The sequence below is a fragment of the Gavialis gangeticus genome, unplaced genomic scaffold, assembly GCF_001723915.1.
Source record: "Gavialis gangeticus isolate Ggan-Ray unplaced genomic scaffold, GavGan_comp1, whole genome shotgun sequence".
Classification (NCBI taxonomy): Eukaryota; Metazoa; Chordata; order Crocodylia; family Gavialidae; genus Gavialis; species Gavialis gangeticus.
Window position 1 is genome coordinate 129,957,587 of NW_017729024.1, and position 19,845 is coordinate 129,977,431.

Consider the following 19,845-nt stretch of genomic DNA (forward strand, 5'->3'; position numbering starts at 1 on the left):
GGTCTCTTTCTCCCTCTTCTCAGTTTCTGTTTCCCTGTAAGACAGCCTTCCAAATCTCCAAATCTTTTTCTGAACCTTTTTCTGAATCAATTTGGATGCTTCGAATTGATTCAGAGGTTTTTATGGGTCTCCTGATTTGATTTGATTTGAATTTAATGATTCGGCCTTTGAATTGAGCCGAATCTTCTCTGAATTGAATCAGCAATTGAAGCTTTGCACACCCTTAGTAATTGCATCTGTCTTCAAATTTAGAATGCAAGTTAAAAAAGAAAGAAAAGAAAAAGAAATGAAGACCTGTGGCAATCTTAGTTTGGTGCAGTGTAGTAGACAGTGTTGTGCTTAAAACAGAATTAAGTGTCTGGAGACCTGGTAACATGTCTTTCATATACAACAACTTGCTGGTTGATTTTGATCAAGCCACTAAAGCTGTCGGTGCTTCAGCTTCCTTATCTTGTATAATGGGGATTGTGGAGATAGTTTCTTTAAAGTTTGTAGCAAGCTTAGGTTTTCAGTGGGCAAGGCTAAAGAAATGTTGATTATTGTCACAATGTTAAATCTTTCATTTTCTATTTATAGCATCCCACTCCTTCAGATGCAAGAACAGGAGGAAAGACTCAACTGATATCAAATCAATAACATCTCGAAGTAGTGATGGTAAGAAAATAGAACTCAAGAAAAATAAGGAAGTTCCCAGAGCAGTCCAAAGGAGTTGGTTTAAACAGGAACAAGATTGACAGCAGCAGAATCCTATACAGTTATTGCTGAAGAGATGTGTGAAAGGCCTTTGACTCCCCTTTCCTTTTTATATCACTTTCATTATCCCTTTAGTTTGAATTGGAATGTGCTGCTGCAAGCATAGACATCAGCGCTGCAATACAATACATCATCAGGAAGATCCTGCCCAGGAGCAGAATGTCACACAGCCAACCTTTGTACCCTCTCACTTCTGGTTCATCTTCACCAGTGTACAGATAGGGAGAATCTCCTTTATCCTACAGGAAGCACATGTTGCTCCTGGCTAGGATTATAGCACTTTTGTTGCATATCCCATCTGTAGGCAGTCCTTGTACTTCATTGTGAAAGGATAATTGTGCTTTCTGCTTTTTTGCAAATGTACACACAGTGCCATCTTTTTCAGGGATCTAAATGTTTGGTTGCAGGCAGGCAGATTGGTAGAAGGTCTATGGTGTAAAAGAGTGCAGAGAGAGTGAGGGATCAGAGACTGACTGAAAACAGGGGAGGTGGGTTGCAAGAAGACTGTCACAAATCAGAAGTGAAACAGGAATGAGAAACTTTTTGAAGGAAAGGGACAGACAGCAGGGAGCCACAGGAAAAAGGAGAGACAAAAAGCAGAGTCAAGCAAGAGACAAAAGTTCTAATGAGTAGGATTTCCTAATACAGAGGAAGACCTGCTCCCAGGAAGGCCATTTCAGGTGTGCAGGAGTAGTAGGGAAGGGCTACTCACTTGACTTAAGGCTAGAAAAATGAAGAAAAATGTAAAACAAACAGAAAGGCAGCCTTGCCTTAGGCACAAAACTGCTTTGACAGCAGTGATTCTTTCAAAGAAGAAGAGAAGAGGATTGCCAGTACTCCCTACCATTTAGATGCACCTTATAGAAAGCACCAGTAAATTCAACCGAGTCAACAGGAAGGGTGGTACCAATGATAGCCTACCGCTATTTCCTTATGAAAGCACTCCTGCACCAGTGACTCACAGGATTGTTATTTAAATACACACTCTATGCTGTGCAATGTCAGAATGTAAAGTGATAATTATTCTGAAGTCAAATTCTCTGTATTTTATTTAACCACAGCCCCAAGTTTACAAAATCGCCGATATTCATCAATGGCCAGAATCCACTCTATGACAATAGAAGCTCCTATCACAAAGGTAAGGTGGTTATTACTGCCTATTACTACAGAACACAAACTCTGAGTTTGGAGCTATCCATGCCAGAAAATATGGTTCGCCATTCTATTTACAACACAAGGTCTTTAGATATTGTATCTTAATTTTAATTGCTCTTTATAAAAAGAAGTCTCCTCTTTGGATCTCTTGAAAGAGAGAGAGAGAACACCTGGGATGTTACCTACAAAGCAGTTTTTTAGTGTTATTGGCACTTATGTACAGGTAGGCAGTCTGTAATTGTGCCTGCACACCATGTATGTGTATAGAAGTACTGGAACAAAAATGAAGAGAAGGAGGTCTGCCCCGTGTTTTAGCCCTGGTCACTGTATAGTTAGGGATTTTGCCCAGGAAGCTATAAATCCTGGTTCTAGGTCCCCTTTGCTGAGAGGGGATTTGAGCTTGCAGCTCTCTGACTTCCCAACACAGAGTGCTAACCACCCCTCCAGAAATCAGGTATAATCTAGTCCATTCTCTGGCACTCCTTTTGAACTTCAGCCTGCTGCCCCTTATATGCCTCAGTAGGATCAAGGTGCCAGGCTAGAGCTCAGCTGCTTCTTTCCAGGGCAACAGCAGCCATATAAACCATATACCCTCTGGCTTGCTCTCTTCCTCCTACTCCCACATATCTCCATCTCTGGGTGGCCCAAGGGGCCAGCTTCAAGAGTGCTAGAGAAGACTCTGCAAAATCCCTTGCCTCTGGTATTGTGGTTAGCACGCTCTGACAGGAAGGCAGAACTGTAGGCTTACACCCGCTCTGTATGAGGAGAGCCTAGAATATCCTCCTCCCTGTATCTAACACCTGGCAGTTGTGGGTTTGGGGCTGTCTATGTTTTCAGGCCATGAATACCAGCGTGCATCTGCAAGGGGCAGGGGCATGTAATCATGTATGTGTGCAGCCAGCAAGTAGCCTGCTGTGCATGCTCAAGCTGTACATGTAGTATGGCCACTTACTTACATGTCCATACTGCCAGGAAATAAAATTACTGCCTGTGTGCTTGTGCCAAAAATGGCTCTTAGATAGCTATAAAAACCAAATTGCTCCTTAAATGATCAAAGGGAAATAAAATTCCACCCCTGCCCCTCGATGTTCTCTTTTTCCTCTAAATTAAGAACCGTGTAGGAAATCAAGCTTTCTCACTACAAAATGAGTAATAACACAATCCACTGAGTATGACAACTTTGTACTAACATGAGAGAGAACCTGTTTTTTCACTCTTCCTCCCCCAGGTTATTAACATAATCAATGCTGCCCAGGAGAACAGCCCTGTCACTGTAGCAGAGGCCTTGGACAGAGTTCTGGAAATCTTACGGACAACAGAACTTTATTCCCCCCAGCTAGGTACCAAAGATGAAGATCCTCACACAAGTGATCTTGTTGGAGGTCTGATGACTGTGAGTAAAGAAAGAAAGATTGAAAATTAAACTGCCTCCACTCGCTGCACTAATGTAAGAGGAGCTCTGTGTCCATCTGACTGACAGAGAAATGACCAGCCCCAGTATCTGGACAATGGGAATGGTAACTGTCACTCAGTTTCACTTTAACTTTATATTTTACTCTTAACAAGAAAGTTCATCTGAATGGCATTAATAAGTACCAAGGTGGTAACCATTGCTGTTATTCAAACAGCTGGCTGGATACACTGATCCTCTTACAAGGGTGACATTACAGTTCCAAGAGAAACTACACACCTTGGTCACCTAATTTGTTGCCTCTCATTCCTCTAACAGTTTAGGAAGCATTGCCCTGATTGCTAAAATTAAACAGAAGATAATTAAATGTTACACCATATCCATTTAGTTACTAGATGAGAACTGTAAAACTGACTTCAGAAGAGTGCCTTGTTTCAGTCCTCTTGCAGTACCCAGACTGTCTTCCACACCAAACCTCGGCTGCATTTCTTAATGGAATCTCTCTCTTTTTTCCTTTTAGCCACTGCAAACCCTATAAACAAACACACTGGGTGTTTTGTGGAAATATATGAAGCAGTCAATGAGAAGGAATTAAAGGAGGGTAGTATCTAAAAATGTTACAGCTGGACTGTCCCTGAAATCTAGAAATACACACTTTAAAAACACATATGGTAGCTGAACACTTCTCAATTCAGGGGCAGGGGAGTTCGAACAACTAAAACCTAGGGGTACCCAAATCCACATCTGAACTGATACACTCAAAAAGAAGCAAGGTGCTTAAGGCACATTCTAAAATATGACGAGTGTTTTAGTTATCCAAGATTAATTCTTCTGAAAAACTGCAACATATTCTTAAAAATGGAAAATGAGGTATACATGTTGCATGGTTTCCCACATCTTATAGTGTCCTCCTTTATTTCAGGATGGCTTAAGAAGACTGTCAGGAAATGAGTATGTATTTTCTAAGAGTAAGTTTCTATGGTAAACTTTATTTTGCCTGTGCAGTGTTTCATTTATTGCTAACTTTGGCATAGAGCTCCAGGCTAATTTATAGTTTGATTTATTGCTTTTGGAAATGGTTGTCTAAATAATCTAAGAGCAAGTGTTAGAATGTCTCCATTCAGAGCTGAAACAGGTTCAAGCAATGAAAATAATGTATCTGAGCAATTTAGAAAATAAGACTGAAAAAGAATTAACTATATTATCCAGATAAATGACCATAAAATTTACTTGATTTGATCTGATTTTTCCTTTTGGTTTATGTTCAGACTGACTATAAAAAAGATGAATTTCTATAAAATGCTACAGTATCTGATTTTACCTAAATTATGCTTTGAGGCGTTAGTTTCTAATAAGGATCCTGCAAGTTGGAATAAAGTTGTAAAAACCATAATTGATTTCATTCCTGAATTTCCATTTTGACAGACATGAACCAGAGCCATAGTCACCTTTCAGTGCCAATTGCAATCAACGATGTTCCACCCTGTATTGCACAGTTGCTTGATAATGAAGAAAGCTGGGACTTCAACATTTTTGAATTGGAGGCTGTTACAAATAAAAGGCATGTCTGCTGTCTGTGTACCCTTAATGAAGCTGCTAAAAGAATGGGTTTCACTATTTATTTGCTATAGTTCTTTCAAAAAGCTTCTGAGAGTCCCTTCACTGATCTCTGTGTTGATACCTATCTGCTTTGCTAACCTGTTAAAAAAAATTCAGGCTGTCCATGCTTTACAGTTCAGAAACCTCACCCTAGCCATCTCTGAACATCCCCTTTGGAATTCTTTCTCCATCAATTTACTTTGACCCCTAGCTGTTCCTACTCCCTATCAAAATATGCATTCTCTCTGGAACAATCTACTGTCCGTACTTCCTGTATGTCCCACAGCATCCTTTTGTACCAGCCACTCCACAGAGCATCTGGGGTATATTTTGGATCTGGAGGCTGCACATAGTCATGCTAAAAATAGTAACCCCCTATTAAAGGAAGTTCTAGGACTATTGTGGCTCTGAATTAGTGATTTTAAAAAATAGATAGAAGGGATAAAGCAGCACTGGGCTCATCAGATAAATAGATCTTCTAGACCAGAAGGGACTATTAGATTTGGCTTCCTTTATGATACTGGCCATAGACTTTTGTCCAGGTAGTCCTGTATTGACTAAAGCAGAGATGTAGTACACACTGCAAGTGGTATGGGCAGCCTCTGTGTATGGCATGAGGGAGACCAGAGAGGGGAGAGGCAGCACAGCAGCAGATAGGCAGGGAATGGAAAGTAGAGCAGCCGATTGGGCAGGGAGCATAGGGCAGGAAGCAGAAAGCTGCACAGTATTTCAGGCAGAGGAAGGGGATCAAAGTAGCACTTAGGGAGGTGTGGGGCTAATTTGGCATGCCTATCAAAAAGTTTGAAAGAATATCTTCAGAAGAGGCATCCAGGCTGAGTTTTGAGACAATCAGTTCCCTTGGTATTTTTCCACAGGGGTTGATCACCTTCAACATTAAAAATGTGCTTTATTTTTTATTTGAATTTATCTGGCTTTAACTTCCAGCAATTGCTTCTTGACTAGATTTAACATCTATATAGATTGTTCAGCTGCTAAACAGTAGATGGGAATTCTGGCCCTTCCCTGAAAGTGGTCTTGTGCTCCTAAGACTGGCAATGCTTATACATGAAAAGTGTAAGTAGGACATAGGGAAGGAGTGACTTAAGACTCCAAGCTCCCTCAAGAAGTATAGATGAAATGGGGGTGTTATCAACTTGAACAGTCAAACATTCAAGTCATGGGGCATGTCCCTAGAAGTCAGAAAATCTATTAATTAATTAAACAATGTTTGATTATTTTTATTTGCCTTCAGTTTTTGAGCCTGTCAGATACACTTGGCTCATGTTTTCAGGAGTTTTTTTTCTTTCTCTTGGTTATTAGGTCATCAGAAGCTAGGGTTTTATAAAAACATACCAAAACTCAGGAGACCTGAACTAAAATCACAAAAGTCAATGTTCCAATAACTCTGTGGTGCTTTTCATAGGACATTACATTACTGCACTTACTTGAATATAAGACACCCCCCCACAATAATTAGATTCTATATATGGACAATTTATAAATTTGTTATAATTTTCCAGGTATAGAATCTAATTATTAGGGGGTTTGTCTTGAATTTACTCCCCTCCCACTATTACAGCAGGGCAAATAAATCTGGGGAGGGGGGTCATGTGGCCCCCTTGCCATCTGCACCCAACTCCTTTCCCCTGCAGCTTCCCTCCTCCACATTACTGTCCCTGAGCACATGGGAAGTCAGGGACAAATTTGAAAACAATGACTTTGAAATAAACATACCTATTTAAACAAAAGATTGCAGGTTGCCATAGGCTCAGTTCATCCAGAATAGATGCATTTGACCTTTTTTGAAACTGCAAGTTTTAGCACAGGTACTCCATAAGCACACTTTTAAGCAGCACTTTGGCACCTACTTATATATAATATAAACTGTGCATGATATTAGTCTATAGTCAGGAGGTTCATGATTTAGATTCAGTCAAAATTTGGAACTTAATTCAGAACTGATTTGGCCTTGGAAACAAAATTTTATTTTAAAAAATCTGTATTGCCACCCAGTATGGGCCAACTTCTGCTACAAAATGCCACCCTTCAGCTGAAAATAAAAATCCTTTTCAGCTGGTCGACACTTTCTCCACAATAAACTAGAGAAAGAAGCAGCTCCCTGTGTGAAGATGTGTAGACTAGCCACGTACAGTCTAAGAGTGTAGGTGTATCTAACCACCTATTTCCTATCCATCTATTTATCATTGGCGGATGCTGTCCTGCAGCAGATTCCCAGGTTAGGTTTAACCAACTCTCTCTCACTCCTTGAGTTTGCAGGCATGTTCAATGTTGGCTGCATTTAATCAACTTCATAGTTGGTTTCCATTACTGAGCACATGCTGCTTTGGGCAGCAATTTAATGATAAACAATGTATTTAATGAGGTTTCTTTGTATGCAAATGTAATACAAGGAGCTTTTTTTCCCATGCTGACTGGGGGGGGAAATCTTGTCTTATATTTGAGTCAATATGGTACATCTGAAAAGATGGTAGAAACTTTAGTAACTACCCTGGTTGGCCAGGGGTTTAAGAAATTATGAATATGTGTTGTTTTCACTTTTTTATTAAAACATATTAGAAGGAGCCATGAACAGATTTTTTAGACAGGGAGATGTTTAGAAAATTGTAAATTCTGTGCATGTCTGTATCTCTTGAATTTGCTTTATTTTCACTGATATTGGTTTCCTCACTTATTTTCCAGGCCATTAGTTTATCTAGGTTTAAAAGTTTTTACCCGGTTTGGGGTCTCTGAATTTTTAAACTGTTCAGAAGCAACAGTACGAGCCTGGTTCCAGGTGATTGAAGCCAACTACCACTCCTCCAATGCATACCATAACTCCACACATGCAGCAGACGTTTTACATGCTACAGCATTCTTCCTTGGAAAGGAAAGAGTTAAGGTACAATATTCCCTGAACGGTCTTTAGTTTGACACCTGTTTAAATACATTTTAAGCAGGCTATTAGCTATTAATAGTTGCAGCCATAACGGTTTTATTTTACAAGTAAGCCACTTGAAAGTTGGGTGTTAAAGCAACTTAAATAATGTTCCCTACCTCTGATCCCTGACCCCACCATGTCTGCAAGTCCCACTGGTGCAAGCAGTTTCATCCAAAGCCATGGGGTTATTCATATGAGTAATGAAATTACATGAGGAAGGATCAGACCCCCTAAATAGCAGCAACAGAAAAACCCTCCAAACCTTTTATAAGTGTATTAATGATTTTCCTGAAGCAAATCTAGAAATAAAGAGGCAGCAATTAAGAAAATCATCTGGGTTTATTACAGGTAAGAATACCAAGCAGTAGAACAACTGCTGATGGTATGAAGCATTATCTTTCCAACAAGGATTTTGTGATGAATAGAATAGCTTTAGTTACCATGATCCTGTCTATTTCCTTCCTTTAAAATGTTTCTTTAGTCAGAGGAATTAAAAAGAATCAATTACAAAACAATTTTTGTTTACTCTTTGAAAAAATGGGATCTACACCAATTTTTCTAGCGAAGGGAGAAAGTCAATATGGGGCTTTTTTCTGTTTCCTTACTCCAAAACACATTTTATTCACCTGTCAAAATAAGCTGAAAGAAATACTGAAATTATTTTTTAATGGAAATTCCACATCTCAGTTTATTACTTATAGCAGAAATATCTGATTAATTCCTCAACAGATATTTAAGATTATTACTACTGTCATTCTTGGTAGAACTGTATGTGCATGTGGATACGTATTGTATGTGCACACAATTCCTTGCCAGACACAAAGCAGAACTCCCTTGGAAGGAGCTTAGAGTCTCATTTCAGGCTGGTATGCTATATAGAACAACATCTAAAGCAAAAACTGTACAAAAGAGATGGCTTGGGTGTAAGAAAGCTTCATGGAAGCAATGGATAGGTGGAAACAGCAGATGCTCTTGACATTCAGTAAGTGGGAAACTTACAAAAAGACAAAGGCCATGCCCCAAGGAGCTTATACATACTTGGTAATTATGCTAAAGATGATCAGTTTTTATTGTGGCTCATTATGTGATAAATAATTATCCTTTTACTCATTCTTATAGGGAAGCCTGGACCATTTAGACGAGGTGGCTGCACTAATAGCTGCCACCATTCATGATGTAGATCACCCAGGACGGACTAACTCATTCCTCTGCAATGCAGGCAGTGAATTAGCTGTACTTTATAATGACACTGCTGTATTGGAAAGTCACCACACAGCATTGGCATTCCAGCTCACGGCTAAAGACAACAAGTGCAACATTTTCAAGAATATTGATAGGTTGGTCTGCTTGTGGCATATGTTATTTTATTTGGGGCATTTTTTTAAAGCTTTAGGTAGATTGAGAACTACCTTCAGACACTAAAGATGCCACTTTAATAAAACCCTTTTCATCATTAAGGTATCCTAGGACTTTAATACAAACTTTTTTTTTTTATGTTTTAATTTTATGCCTCATGTTAGTCTTCCAGGCCTTGTAATGTTTGGAAATGTATTGCGGGGTATGTTACTGTTTAAAATAAAACAAATCAACTCCCAGATAATGGGAGGTGTAACAGAAATACACTGCTAGGATCCCTGGTGTGCAGAATTCCATGAATTGATCACATTGGTGTGGGGAGGCGTATGCAGTAAACCTAAATTTAATTATTTTAAGATTTTTTTCTGTGAGTGCCCTGGTGACTTCCTATTCCCACTTAATTCAGTTTAAGACTGGTATTTTAAGAGTAACTTGTAGTGTTTATTGATTTGTATTTTATTACATAAAACATCCATAAACCACTAAAACACCTGAGCATAATAAGGATGCAACCACAGTTACTGTTACTTTCCAGTTAACCCATTTTATGTTTAATGTCTGTCTCAACTTCCCTTTTATAAACTTGGTGAGAAGGTCCAGAGAAAGCCAGAATTAACTCTGACTATCACCTGATGAGTAAACAGTTTTTTCTCTTTTAGGAACCATTATCGGACATTGCGACAAGCTGTTATTGACATGGTTTTGGCAACGGAGATGACAAAGCACTTTGAGCATGTGAACAAATTTGTGAATAGCATCAATAAGTCCATGGCATCCGAGGAAACTAATTCAAATGTAAGGTGACCCAGCTGGAAGCTTCTAAGGGACTTTTTCCATTTATACCTCAAGAAAACTTAAAGTGTTATTTTCATTTATGGTCATTTTGAAACACCACAAATAGACTTGAGAACAAATACTGCCTATTGGTGTAGTATAGATGTTTGAGAGAACATGGTGCTTGACCCTGCCCCCCAAAAGCTTAAAATAGCTTACAGTATAAGTTACCTGTCAGCAACTGTTTTACAGCAGTGGGCCAGAATGACCCACTAGGAGCCATGTGGGACAATGCAAGGACCCAACCACTGCCACTTCTCTCTGCCAGCCCTGGTGCAGCATGGACAAAGCTCTGGCCGCAGTATGGTGCAGCATGGGCAAACCCATTTGTCCATGGCATGGCGCAGCACAGGAAAGCCTGCACAGTGCAAACGAAGCCCCTCCCCATCACCAAACATTGCTGAATCCCCGTGTCTACAGCAGGGGTGGGCAAAATATGGCCCATAGGCTGGATCACCAAAAAACTATTGTATTCCAAATTTCTGTATGAGCCATCAGGCTCATGTCCAGTTTCCACATTTACAGTGTAAGACACTGTTTGACAATTTTGCTCTAAGTATCTTACACTGAAACTAGTTTTTGGAGCCTTTGAGCAACACTATGACCTTTTCTATTTAGCATCATTCTATTTTTTTGCCACAAAAGATGCCAGTCATCTGGCCAGAGGCTTCCCCAGCACAGCTCATAACTCCAGTGAGAAATTCCTGAACCAGAGGCCTGCTGTCTTCACACGTTCTTCTTGTTACTCCTGTTATTTGTCCCCATACTCCAAAATCCAACACAGCCAGTTTCTTGGTAATCCCTTGAAGATAATCAGTCAAGCCCTGATCTTTGAATTGAAGTCTGGTGCCTCTTGCCCACATTGTCTCATCTCAAGGTCAAGTACTGGTTTTGTGCCCCAAGAATTAACTGCCACCAACTTCCTCATAATTTTGTTACCCACTCAAAAATAATCTGCTTATACCACTGCTTAAAGGAAACAAAGTTAATTGAGGAAATAAATGAGAAAAGCATATAATAGGCAGTTTCTCATGCTTTTTCTCTATTTGCATATGGGTACGTTCATGGTTCATCCCTGGTATCAAATGGCTCCTTTTGCTTTTGGTTTGCCATTTACACTTTTCTGGCCCCCAAAAGTGGCAGCTCTGAGATTGCATTAATGCAGGGGTTGTCAACTGGGGTTACTTGAGAAGTTCCTACAGGGTACTAGGATGGCTGGATGCGAGGGGCAGGGGAAGTCCAGCTGGATGCGAGGGGCGGGGGGAGCTTACAGATGGTGGCTACTGCCACTCCACGTCCAGCCACATGCCAACTCCCTTCCTCCCCCATTTCTGCCCTTGCTCCGTGTCCAGTCTAGCTGCCAGGGGTACACTGCTCCATGTCTGGCTGCCAGGGGTACACTGATCCAATGTATTTACTATGGATTCCATCCCAAATAACCCATTGTGTTTTCTAAATGTATTAATGTTTATATGCATCTTTGCCTTCATGAATAAACAAGCAATTGCCCTTCTGTAGTCTGGTTTTAATTTCAAACCTCCTTTGTTACTTATATATAGTTACTAACCTTTCCTACCCAGAATGGGTTTCTCCTTTTGAAAGTTGACTCTTGTGTAGAGAGATCTAGTTTAATATTTAGGCAGAAAGCCAAACTCTACTTCATAATCTTAAAAATCCCCATCTGTTTAGTAACACGAATAGATATCAAACATGATTTTTCTCTGTAGAAACTATCTGACCTGCAGTAAAGACCTTTCCCTGACTGCAGGAATGTAGCTGGGAAAAACAACAGATCTTTATTTTAATAATATTAGCCATCTTACTCCTTGTTACCCTTCACTAGAATCATGCTCCCTGTGTTTTGTCACATTTGCCAGGGGGGCTAGAAGCCCTTAGAATCTGCAAACCCAAGAAGAGAGAGACAAGTGGTTAAAAGTAACCTGGGAATCTGCTGCAGGATAATACTCGTGGATCCAGTAATAGGTGGATAGGAAGTAGATGGTTAGACACACTTACACTCTTAGACTGTACATGGCTGGTCTATATATCTTCAAAAACAGAGCTGCTTCTTCCTCTAGTTTATCATGGAGATAGTAGCAACCAACTGAACAGGATTTTTATTTTCAGCTGAAGTATGTCATTTTCTAGCGGAAATAGGAAGATTGAATGGAATTTAATAGGTTCAGGATTAAAATACTTTGCTTGCCTTCTTCAGAAACGGTTTAAGCAACACTAATCTTTAGAGCTGTAGCACTAATACAAATGGCTCAGTATGGCATTATGTAGTGGAGCCACCTCCCCACTTGCAGAAAGTAATTACCCAGTTTGCATGGCTTTATTGAATCCAAACCATACGTCCAAATTTAGATTTTCAGTTTTTCAGCTTGCTGGCTTGGGTCACTGTTGTTGCTGGAATCATTCTGAAAAGTCTTTCCAAAGTAGGTCGCACATGAGAAATCTGTAAAGTGTAATAGATTATACCCCCTCCTCCCCACTCCCCCTCCTTCTGCCACCTTCCCCCTGGTCACTTCTTTTAGGGCTTTATGTTTTTCCAATAACTGACTTGGCGTAGGGAAGATCCAGAAATGTCTGAAGGATTTTAGGTGTACAGGTCCCATTCAATGGTACCTAAATCCCTGATTTGTTTTTGATAGACTCCCTTTAATCACATTAACCTCTGGCATTTGCTGATGTACATGTAAATGCTTCCTATATATTCTACTACAATCAGCATTTTTAAGCTATAAAAAGCATTTGCTCTGATTCACTCTCTTTTATCTTGCCCATTTGTAGCGGAGACTATTGTATAAAGGGAAAAAGGCTTGAAGAGTAATAAAACTGCAATGCAAAAAGAGTGATAGTATAGAGTGAGCTTTTCCTGGCTGCAGTTTGTCCTATTCCTTATTGTTAACACTGCTTTTTCCTACTTTTGATTATGGGCAGCAGTTAGGAGGCAGGTCTAATTGGGCAGTTCTTTGCTGGACTACCCATGCTGAGAAGAATTAACTGTTAAACATAAAGTTGGAAGATTAATGCCCCCATTGGTAAGAGTCACTGCAAAAATATCTCCTCATAAACCACAAAGACATTAATTCGGCACTGGTGGTAAAAAGTATTTATGTTCAATTTTTGACTCAGATTTGAATTTAGCAGCAGAAAGGAGGACAAAATTACACAAATATATTATTTTGCGAGTAGCATTAATGCCAGAGTGAGCTGAGGTGTCCACCTTTTATTACTCAATAAGGAATATAGTATACCTGTGCCCTTCTAAGCTGCAAAAGGGCCAAAAGATGGCTTCATAGCAGATGTGTCACAAATGCTCCATCTCTTCTATGCACTTCCCCAGAGCAGTTCAACAGTTCATTGCCTTGCAAGTAGAAAGCTACTGCAAATTACCCCCTCTTTTCTTATATTTCCCTACTGGTGACTTTTTGAGCTGTCTGAAATGTAGCTATGCCATAGTGGTTCCAGCTCTGTAGCTTAAAATCCAGCCCAAAGCCCAGGCATGGGGAGTTAGCATCTGTGTCAAAAGATAAAAATGTCATGTACCTGCAGGAGATCTTCTCTCTGCTGGTCTGCTCTTCAAAGGCCTCAGGCATATTTTCTTTTTTCTGCCTTTTTTTCCTAAATATAAACTAAAGTTTCTAGACCTCAGCTTACCCCCCCACCCCTTCCTTTTTTTTAAGCTCTTTTTTGTGATCTGGAAAAGGGAAGCACATGTAGCAATCTAAATGCTGCTGTTTCACCCCCAAAATACTGATTCAAATCTAGGTCACTCATGGTTTTACAGTGATATTTCTGCAATGAGACTGATAGTCCAGTGGGCACTGTCCACATCAGAAGCCACCAGCACAACTCTTTCCTGAGTTCATGAGGAGTAAAAGTTTGAGACTATTGTATTGCTGACTTCACTGCTAATTCTGAAAATTACCCAAACCGTACTGGAGGTAATGGTGATGTAATTACAACTGCCTAATAAGTTGCTGCACATAGAAGGAACTTTATTTTCTCTCCCTATTCTGCTTAACCTGTTTTTTTACCCAGAATATTGTGCATCTAAGTAAACAGGATGTACTCTGAGAAGTGCATTAGAAAGGAATTAAATAGTAATGTATTTATACTTGTTATTGCTGATGGTGACCACGAAACCTTGACGGATTCTCTATTACAGAGCGAAGGCAGCGATTGTGATTGTACAGCCAACGTAAAGAATTTTCCAGATAACCAAACACTGATCAAGCGCATGATGATTAAGTGTGCAGATGTAGCAAATCCATGTCGTCCTCTAGAACTCTGCATTGAATGGGCTGGGAGAATTTCGGAGGAATATTTTACACAGGTATGAATTTTGTATTATTTGAGTGAATGATTGTCACATCACATACAAGCGCATGGATACCAGCTGCTGTTTTATGATATTCTGGCTGGAGTAGATCTTTAGTTTAAAGATAAGGGTTTACTTTACTTTCACAGCTGGTCTTACTCTCGCAAGTACTCATTTCATGCAAAAGAGAAACAGGCTGACACCTTCCACTACTGCTAACATGCTGCCTGTGGGGCTAATTTTGTTTGTGGTGTGAAACTGTGGACAGTATTTGTATGCTTCGTTTTGTTTTGTTTTACTTTCCCAGGCTGCCTAAGACTATTGTTGGTCTCTGCAGTCACAGTCAGTTACACTCTAGTACTGGAGAGTTCCGTTTTTCAAATGAGATGCAAGTCAACTAGGTATGATAGAGGTCCTCTGGTAGCCTCAAAAAGAATAGGGGTGGGAGCCCAGGTTTTCCTTCCTAAGTTTCACTTCAGATAATGGCATTTAACCTACCCCGAACATTTTGTGTGGGTTCCTGAGAAGCATGAAGAGTTTATTTTCTTGTTTTTTCTTTGCTTAGGGGCATCCTACAACCCTCTGAGGCTTTGGTTCAGTGCCAGTAGGTATCTGCCTTCCACCCTCACAAACAGAGCCATGCCACAAGGCCCTACTACCCTGGATTTCACCACTGACATGAGCTATCTTCCTTCCTTCTTGGTTGGCAGGTTGCAGTTGCTAGATGTGTAGGAAGGGGTGGTTCCCCTTTCTTCCACACAGCCTTACCCAGACCTGTTTAATCTCCAGGTCTCAGGGCATGCCCTTCCCGTGAGGGCCTAATTTGAGCTTCAGATGGGCACACGAGGTATATTTGCTTGAGGGAGACTCACAACTTCAACAGCTACTCCCAACACCTCTCAACCCATACAGGTGACAAATAAGTCCCTTGTTGTAGGACAGCATAAGCTTCAGCCCTGGCACCATCCCCCAGACCCAAGACTTCTCGGTTTCAAAGGATTTCTGCAGAGGCTTGAAGAGACCCAGATTATATGCCGGTGCCACCTTGCACTGAGACTCATAGTTTGGAGCATAAGGGACATAGCACCCAGCACAGAGCCATTCAAGGGTTATGCTTCTTTAATATCCCAGTTAGCCAGAAGGCCATGGGCATTACAATATTTATTTACAATGATGGAACCACATAATGAACAGATGTCTCCATCACCCTGATGTGCAGTGGCATTTCCTTGGTCCTGTCCAAGAAGCTAACAACTGGTATGACTTACTTGTGTGGACTTCCTGGCACCAAAATGTCCTCTGGTACCAGACCCCATCATAAAGGCTCCAAAAGCCCCACCTTCAGTCCTGGCCCCGGTGTAGCTCTGATCCTCAGCACTGAGTTTTCTTCGCTTCTGAATGTCACTTTCTGAATGCCAGTCAAGGTCTTCCACAAGCACCAGATGGCCAATACTTTCAGTGCTCTCCAGAGGCTAACCCAGAGAGCAGTACCATGTAGACAAGCCAACAGGTTCTTTCTTGTGCCTTGGGCACTGCCCTACAAGATATTTAACAATGTCAGTCTAGCTGATTTGGCTGTGGAGTTTTTGGCAACTCCCCCAGTGCAGAGGCTCCACTGAGATCAAGGACATCTACTGATGGCCAAGACAACCCTACCAGCTGTCCTGGATGCAGCCAACACGGCAGTGAGGTTCATGGCATTGGCAGTGGTCCTGTGCCAGTCATTGTGACTGCAGGGATCTGGCTTTCCCCAGGAAGTCCAAGCTAGAGCAGAGACCTCCCATTTGAAGGTATGGAGCTTTGTAGCATCAGGACTGATGAAACCCTGCATCCACTGAATCAAAGGCTTCTGTTTAATCCTTGAAAGTATTTTCCCTTCATATAAATACAGATTCAAATACCAACCCTGTGCAGTGTAAGAGAGGCTCTTGCTTGCTACTGCTGGTCTATGATTCATCAATGCAGTCTGTATCTCAAGCAAAGGGACAGCAAAGATTTCACAGATAGAACCATCCTGATTCAGAACAGCTACCCCTAAACCAAACTTACTGGTACACTCAGAAGATAATGTGCTGACCCTCCATCCTTCCAAAACCACTTGGCTCAATTTTATAATATATGGGCCAGCAACATCTCAGAATGGTTTCCTGGATGTGGTGAGATAAGTTATCCTATCCAGTTTTACAAGGGTAGATTTGATTTAAATGAAATAGATTTAAATCATGGTTTAAATCACAATTTAAATCACTGGTCAGGAAGTCTCAATTTAATCATTGTTTTCGACAAAAAGTGCATTCTTATTGTTTTACATAATCTACATTAAAATATTCCCAAACAGGGTCTCTTTTATGGCCTGGCAAGCCTGCTACCATGGTAGGTTTTCCCTTCTACCATACCATTCTCTCACTGGATCTCATATCAATGGAGCGGCTATACACATGGTAGCCACCACGTGCAATTCGCTGGCACGGTAGTTGCAGCCTTCCAGAAATTGGCCGAAGACCCGCCCACTTTTCCTCAATGTGGCTCTGGAGCACAGTGCAGCCCAACACCTCCCACCACTCTGCTTTTCCCTGTGGGGAGCGTGTCCCAAGTCCACTCTCATCCCTCCTTCTCTTCCTCCAGGACTGCTGGCTCAGGTGCTGGGCTGCTGGGGCAAGGGCTGCAGCTGCGCTGCTTACCCTGGGGTACACTCCCTGCAGGGGAAGCTGGAGCGGCTTGGCAGTGGAAGGGCAAGGTGGTCACCTCCACTCCAGGTTGCTCAGCCCACCCCCCTTCTGGCCCCCTGCTTTCCAGCTCTTGAACTTGGGTGGAGGATTGGATGTGGCTCCCAGGGTGAGTAACTCTGGCCACCCCTGGGCTACATTCAGAAACTTATCCCTCAAGACTTCTGAAATATTCTGCTCAAAATGTTTCCCTTTTGTTTCTACTGCCCATTCCTCCATACATTTATCTCCAGACTCCTCCTTTCCCAGATATACTCCACCCCCAACAATTCTCTATTCATTTACCTTCTTGAAACTTTGCACACAGTACCACTTCCAAGCACTTAAAAGAGCATGTCCTACAGGTTGAGATGCCCAAAGGCTCCAATAAGAATCTGCCCATCAATCCTACAGCATATGGCCTTTTGTGCCTTTCTAATACCACATACTAGACATCACCTTCAGGTCTTGCAGGACTATCTGCCTAGAAAGAGACTGATCTGTAGTATTCAAGCTGGTACACTCTTTCCTTACATGATAGAATGATTGCAAGCATCACTTGCATATGGCATTCATACCTTCCCCCTCCCAGCTTCTTAACATAACATGTCTTACTGAACGTGCTTGGAAGACTTGAGGTACAGGGTCTCTATATCAGTGTGGTATAGAAATCTTAAATGGCCTTAACTGCATTTAAGGGTGTCAGTTCTAGAACAAGACAGCCACCTCCACCACAATGTTTTCTCAGTAGCAGGCCAATCTTTTTAGCAGGCATGCCACAAATTAGGTCCACACTCTCCTCAAGTGCCACTTTGATCCCCTTCATCTGCCCAATCTGCTGCTCTGCTTCTGCTCTCTGCCCTGTATTCCTTGCCTGATCTGCTGCCTGTCCTCTCCCCGATTTGCCTGTGCCACTGGTGGCATCCATGCTACTGGGCCTCCCTTGTTTTATGTCAACACACAAGGAGGTGCCAAATCTCTCAGCCTGTGCCAAGAGGCAGTAAACCTATAGCAAGGGTAGCTAGACCACCAGATATTCCTGACAGTGGTCTCCAGAACATGGTGGCTGACCTAAACAGTGATCTCTGCACATCTCACGGGATGAGAGCCATGAGGTCGGTGTCCAAGGTCACATTTGTGGAATTTCAGTGTATAGCATTTGACAAAGTAGGCTATTGTCTATGGAAGTCTATGCCTTTTTTTATGAGTTAGTGCCATCTGGCATTCTGCCATCCAGGAACTGTTAATGTCTTCCTCTCCATCTGCGTTTGAGAGCAAACTGAGGAGTAGAAAGTACATACTGCCCTTAACATCCTTGATGTGGCACAAGGAAGCAACAGAGTTCACTTTACAGATACTGCTAAGGTAAAAAAAAAAAGTCTTTGGAGTCATCTGACCACAGAACTCTTTGCAAATGAGGTGAAAAGGTAATAACCTTTCCTTTTTGTTCCAGGGGAAAGCTCTTCCTAGGTTTCCTTCTAGTTGTATTTATTATTCAGTGATCACAGAACTTCCTCCATATGTCCCTGCCACTCTTCTAATTCTAAACGTTCTCTACAAAGTGATCTAGGACATAGGATCCTTATAATACTCATAGCCCCCATGTGACTGAGATAGTTTTGGTATCAAGATTATCCTGGTTGTGATTCACTGGACTAGACAATCAGGATTGCCTGGAGGAGCCTAAGCTAGGTCAACCTCATTCTTTGTATAGGAAATGCATGCACCTTTCCTGCATGATCTGGATCACCCTCTAAGGGCAAGGTGTCTGAATGCCCAAGTGGAGACACAAGATCTATTTGGATCTGGCCCAGCTATCTTTCCTTGGCACTTCCTACCTGACCTTTTTGTTACCACTGGCTCAGCTTGCTGGTAATTGAAATTCATATTGCTTCAATTAGTGGTTCTTAACTGTTTTTTTAGCATTAAAGCACTCCTTTGGACATGCCCCCTCTTAGTTTTGAGTCATACAATGACTACAGAAAAATAATAGAGCAATTCTGTTGCAAAGAATTCAGAAAAACCACAGCAGGTCAGAATGTTTTTAACACTAAGGATTCCTATTTGAATATTATCGGTTTATCTTGTAAATCACAATTGCACACCTTAAAGTGTACTTGGCACCAGCATTGCTTGGCACCCTGCAGCACCCTTGAAAGGGTCTCAAGGCACCCCAGACTACTGCAGTGCCTGGATTGAGAATTACTGGCTTGGATTCTAGCTCTCCATGTACATCAGAGAAGGGAACCAAGGCACCTTGCTTGAGGTTGTGAATTCCACTGGGTGGCAGTGTATTTAAGAGTTTGGGCACTGAGATGATATCGCATCCAAGTCCTTTTGACTCAGACTCTGTAACAGACTCTTAAAAACGGACTTGCATGCACATCAAAATAAAAATATCTTTTTACAGCTTAATTAGTAATTTGTAAGTGTAGTATTAGGAGCCAAATGTGCCTAGACAGCTTTAGGGACATCTCTGGTTTGCCTTTTGATCAGAAGAACTTCAAAGGCAGAGGGGACAAGTTGTGATGCAAAAAATATGGTTACATTTTGTATTCTACCCCCTCTTTGCATCATGGGGACATGGTCCCTGACCAGAATTGTGGAACTGGGCATCGTGGAAGGTTAATGCAGTAATTGTGATGGGTCCACAAAATGGAACCATCAGTTTGTAGGTTTATAGCAAATTATATTGTAATGAGCAATAGCCACACAGTGGGCTTGTTTCTCTCGCTCTTTTTTTTTTTTTTTTTTTTTTTTTTTAAAA

General features: G+C 41.3%; 1 protein-coding gene and 1 long non-coding RNA gene across 2 annotated transcripts in view; one reads left to right on the top strand and one right to left on the bottom strand.

The window, feature by feature from the left end:
- PDE8B (phosphodiesterase 8B) overlaps positions 1 to 19,845 on the top strand; it is a 226,123-nt gene that overhangs the window by 202,635 nt on the left and 3,643 nt on the right. Inside the window, exons 13-21 of the mRNA XM_019517729.1 lie at positions 577 to 654; positions 1,815 to 1,891; positions 3,137 to 3,301; positions 4,242 to 4,287; positions 4,745 to 4,880; positions 7,619 to 7,817; positions 8,976 to 9,193; positions 9,872 to 10,007; positions 14,221 to 14,388. Coding sequence (XP_019373274.1) covers positions 577 to 654; positions 1,815 to 1,891; positions 3,137 to 3,301; positions 4,242 to 4,287; positions 4,745 to 4,880; positions 7,619 to 7,817; positions 8,976 to 9,193; positions 9,872 to 10,007; positions 14,221 to 14,388 — 1,223 coding nt within the window. The remainder of the gene's footprint in view (positions 1 to 576; positions 655 to 1,814; positions 1,892 to 3,136; positions 3,302 to 4,241; positions 4,288 to 4,744; positions 4,881 to 7,618; positions 7,818 to 8,975; positions 9,194 to 9,871; positions 10,008 to 14,220; positions 14,389 to 19,845) is intronic.
- LOC109297730 lies at positions 6 to 17,889 on the bottom strand. Its single transcript, XR_002097398.1, has 3 exons — positions 17,321 to 17,889; positions 14,019 to 14,021; positions 6 to 18 (listed from the first exon to the last, which is right to left on the bottom strand). It is a non-coding gene; the product is annotated as an uncharacterized LOC109297730 (long non-coding RNA).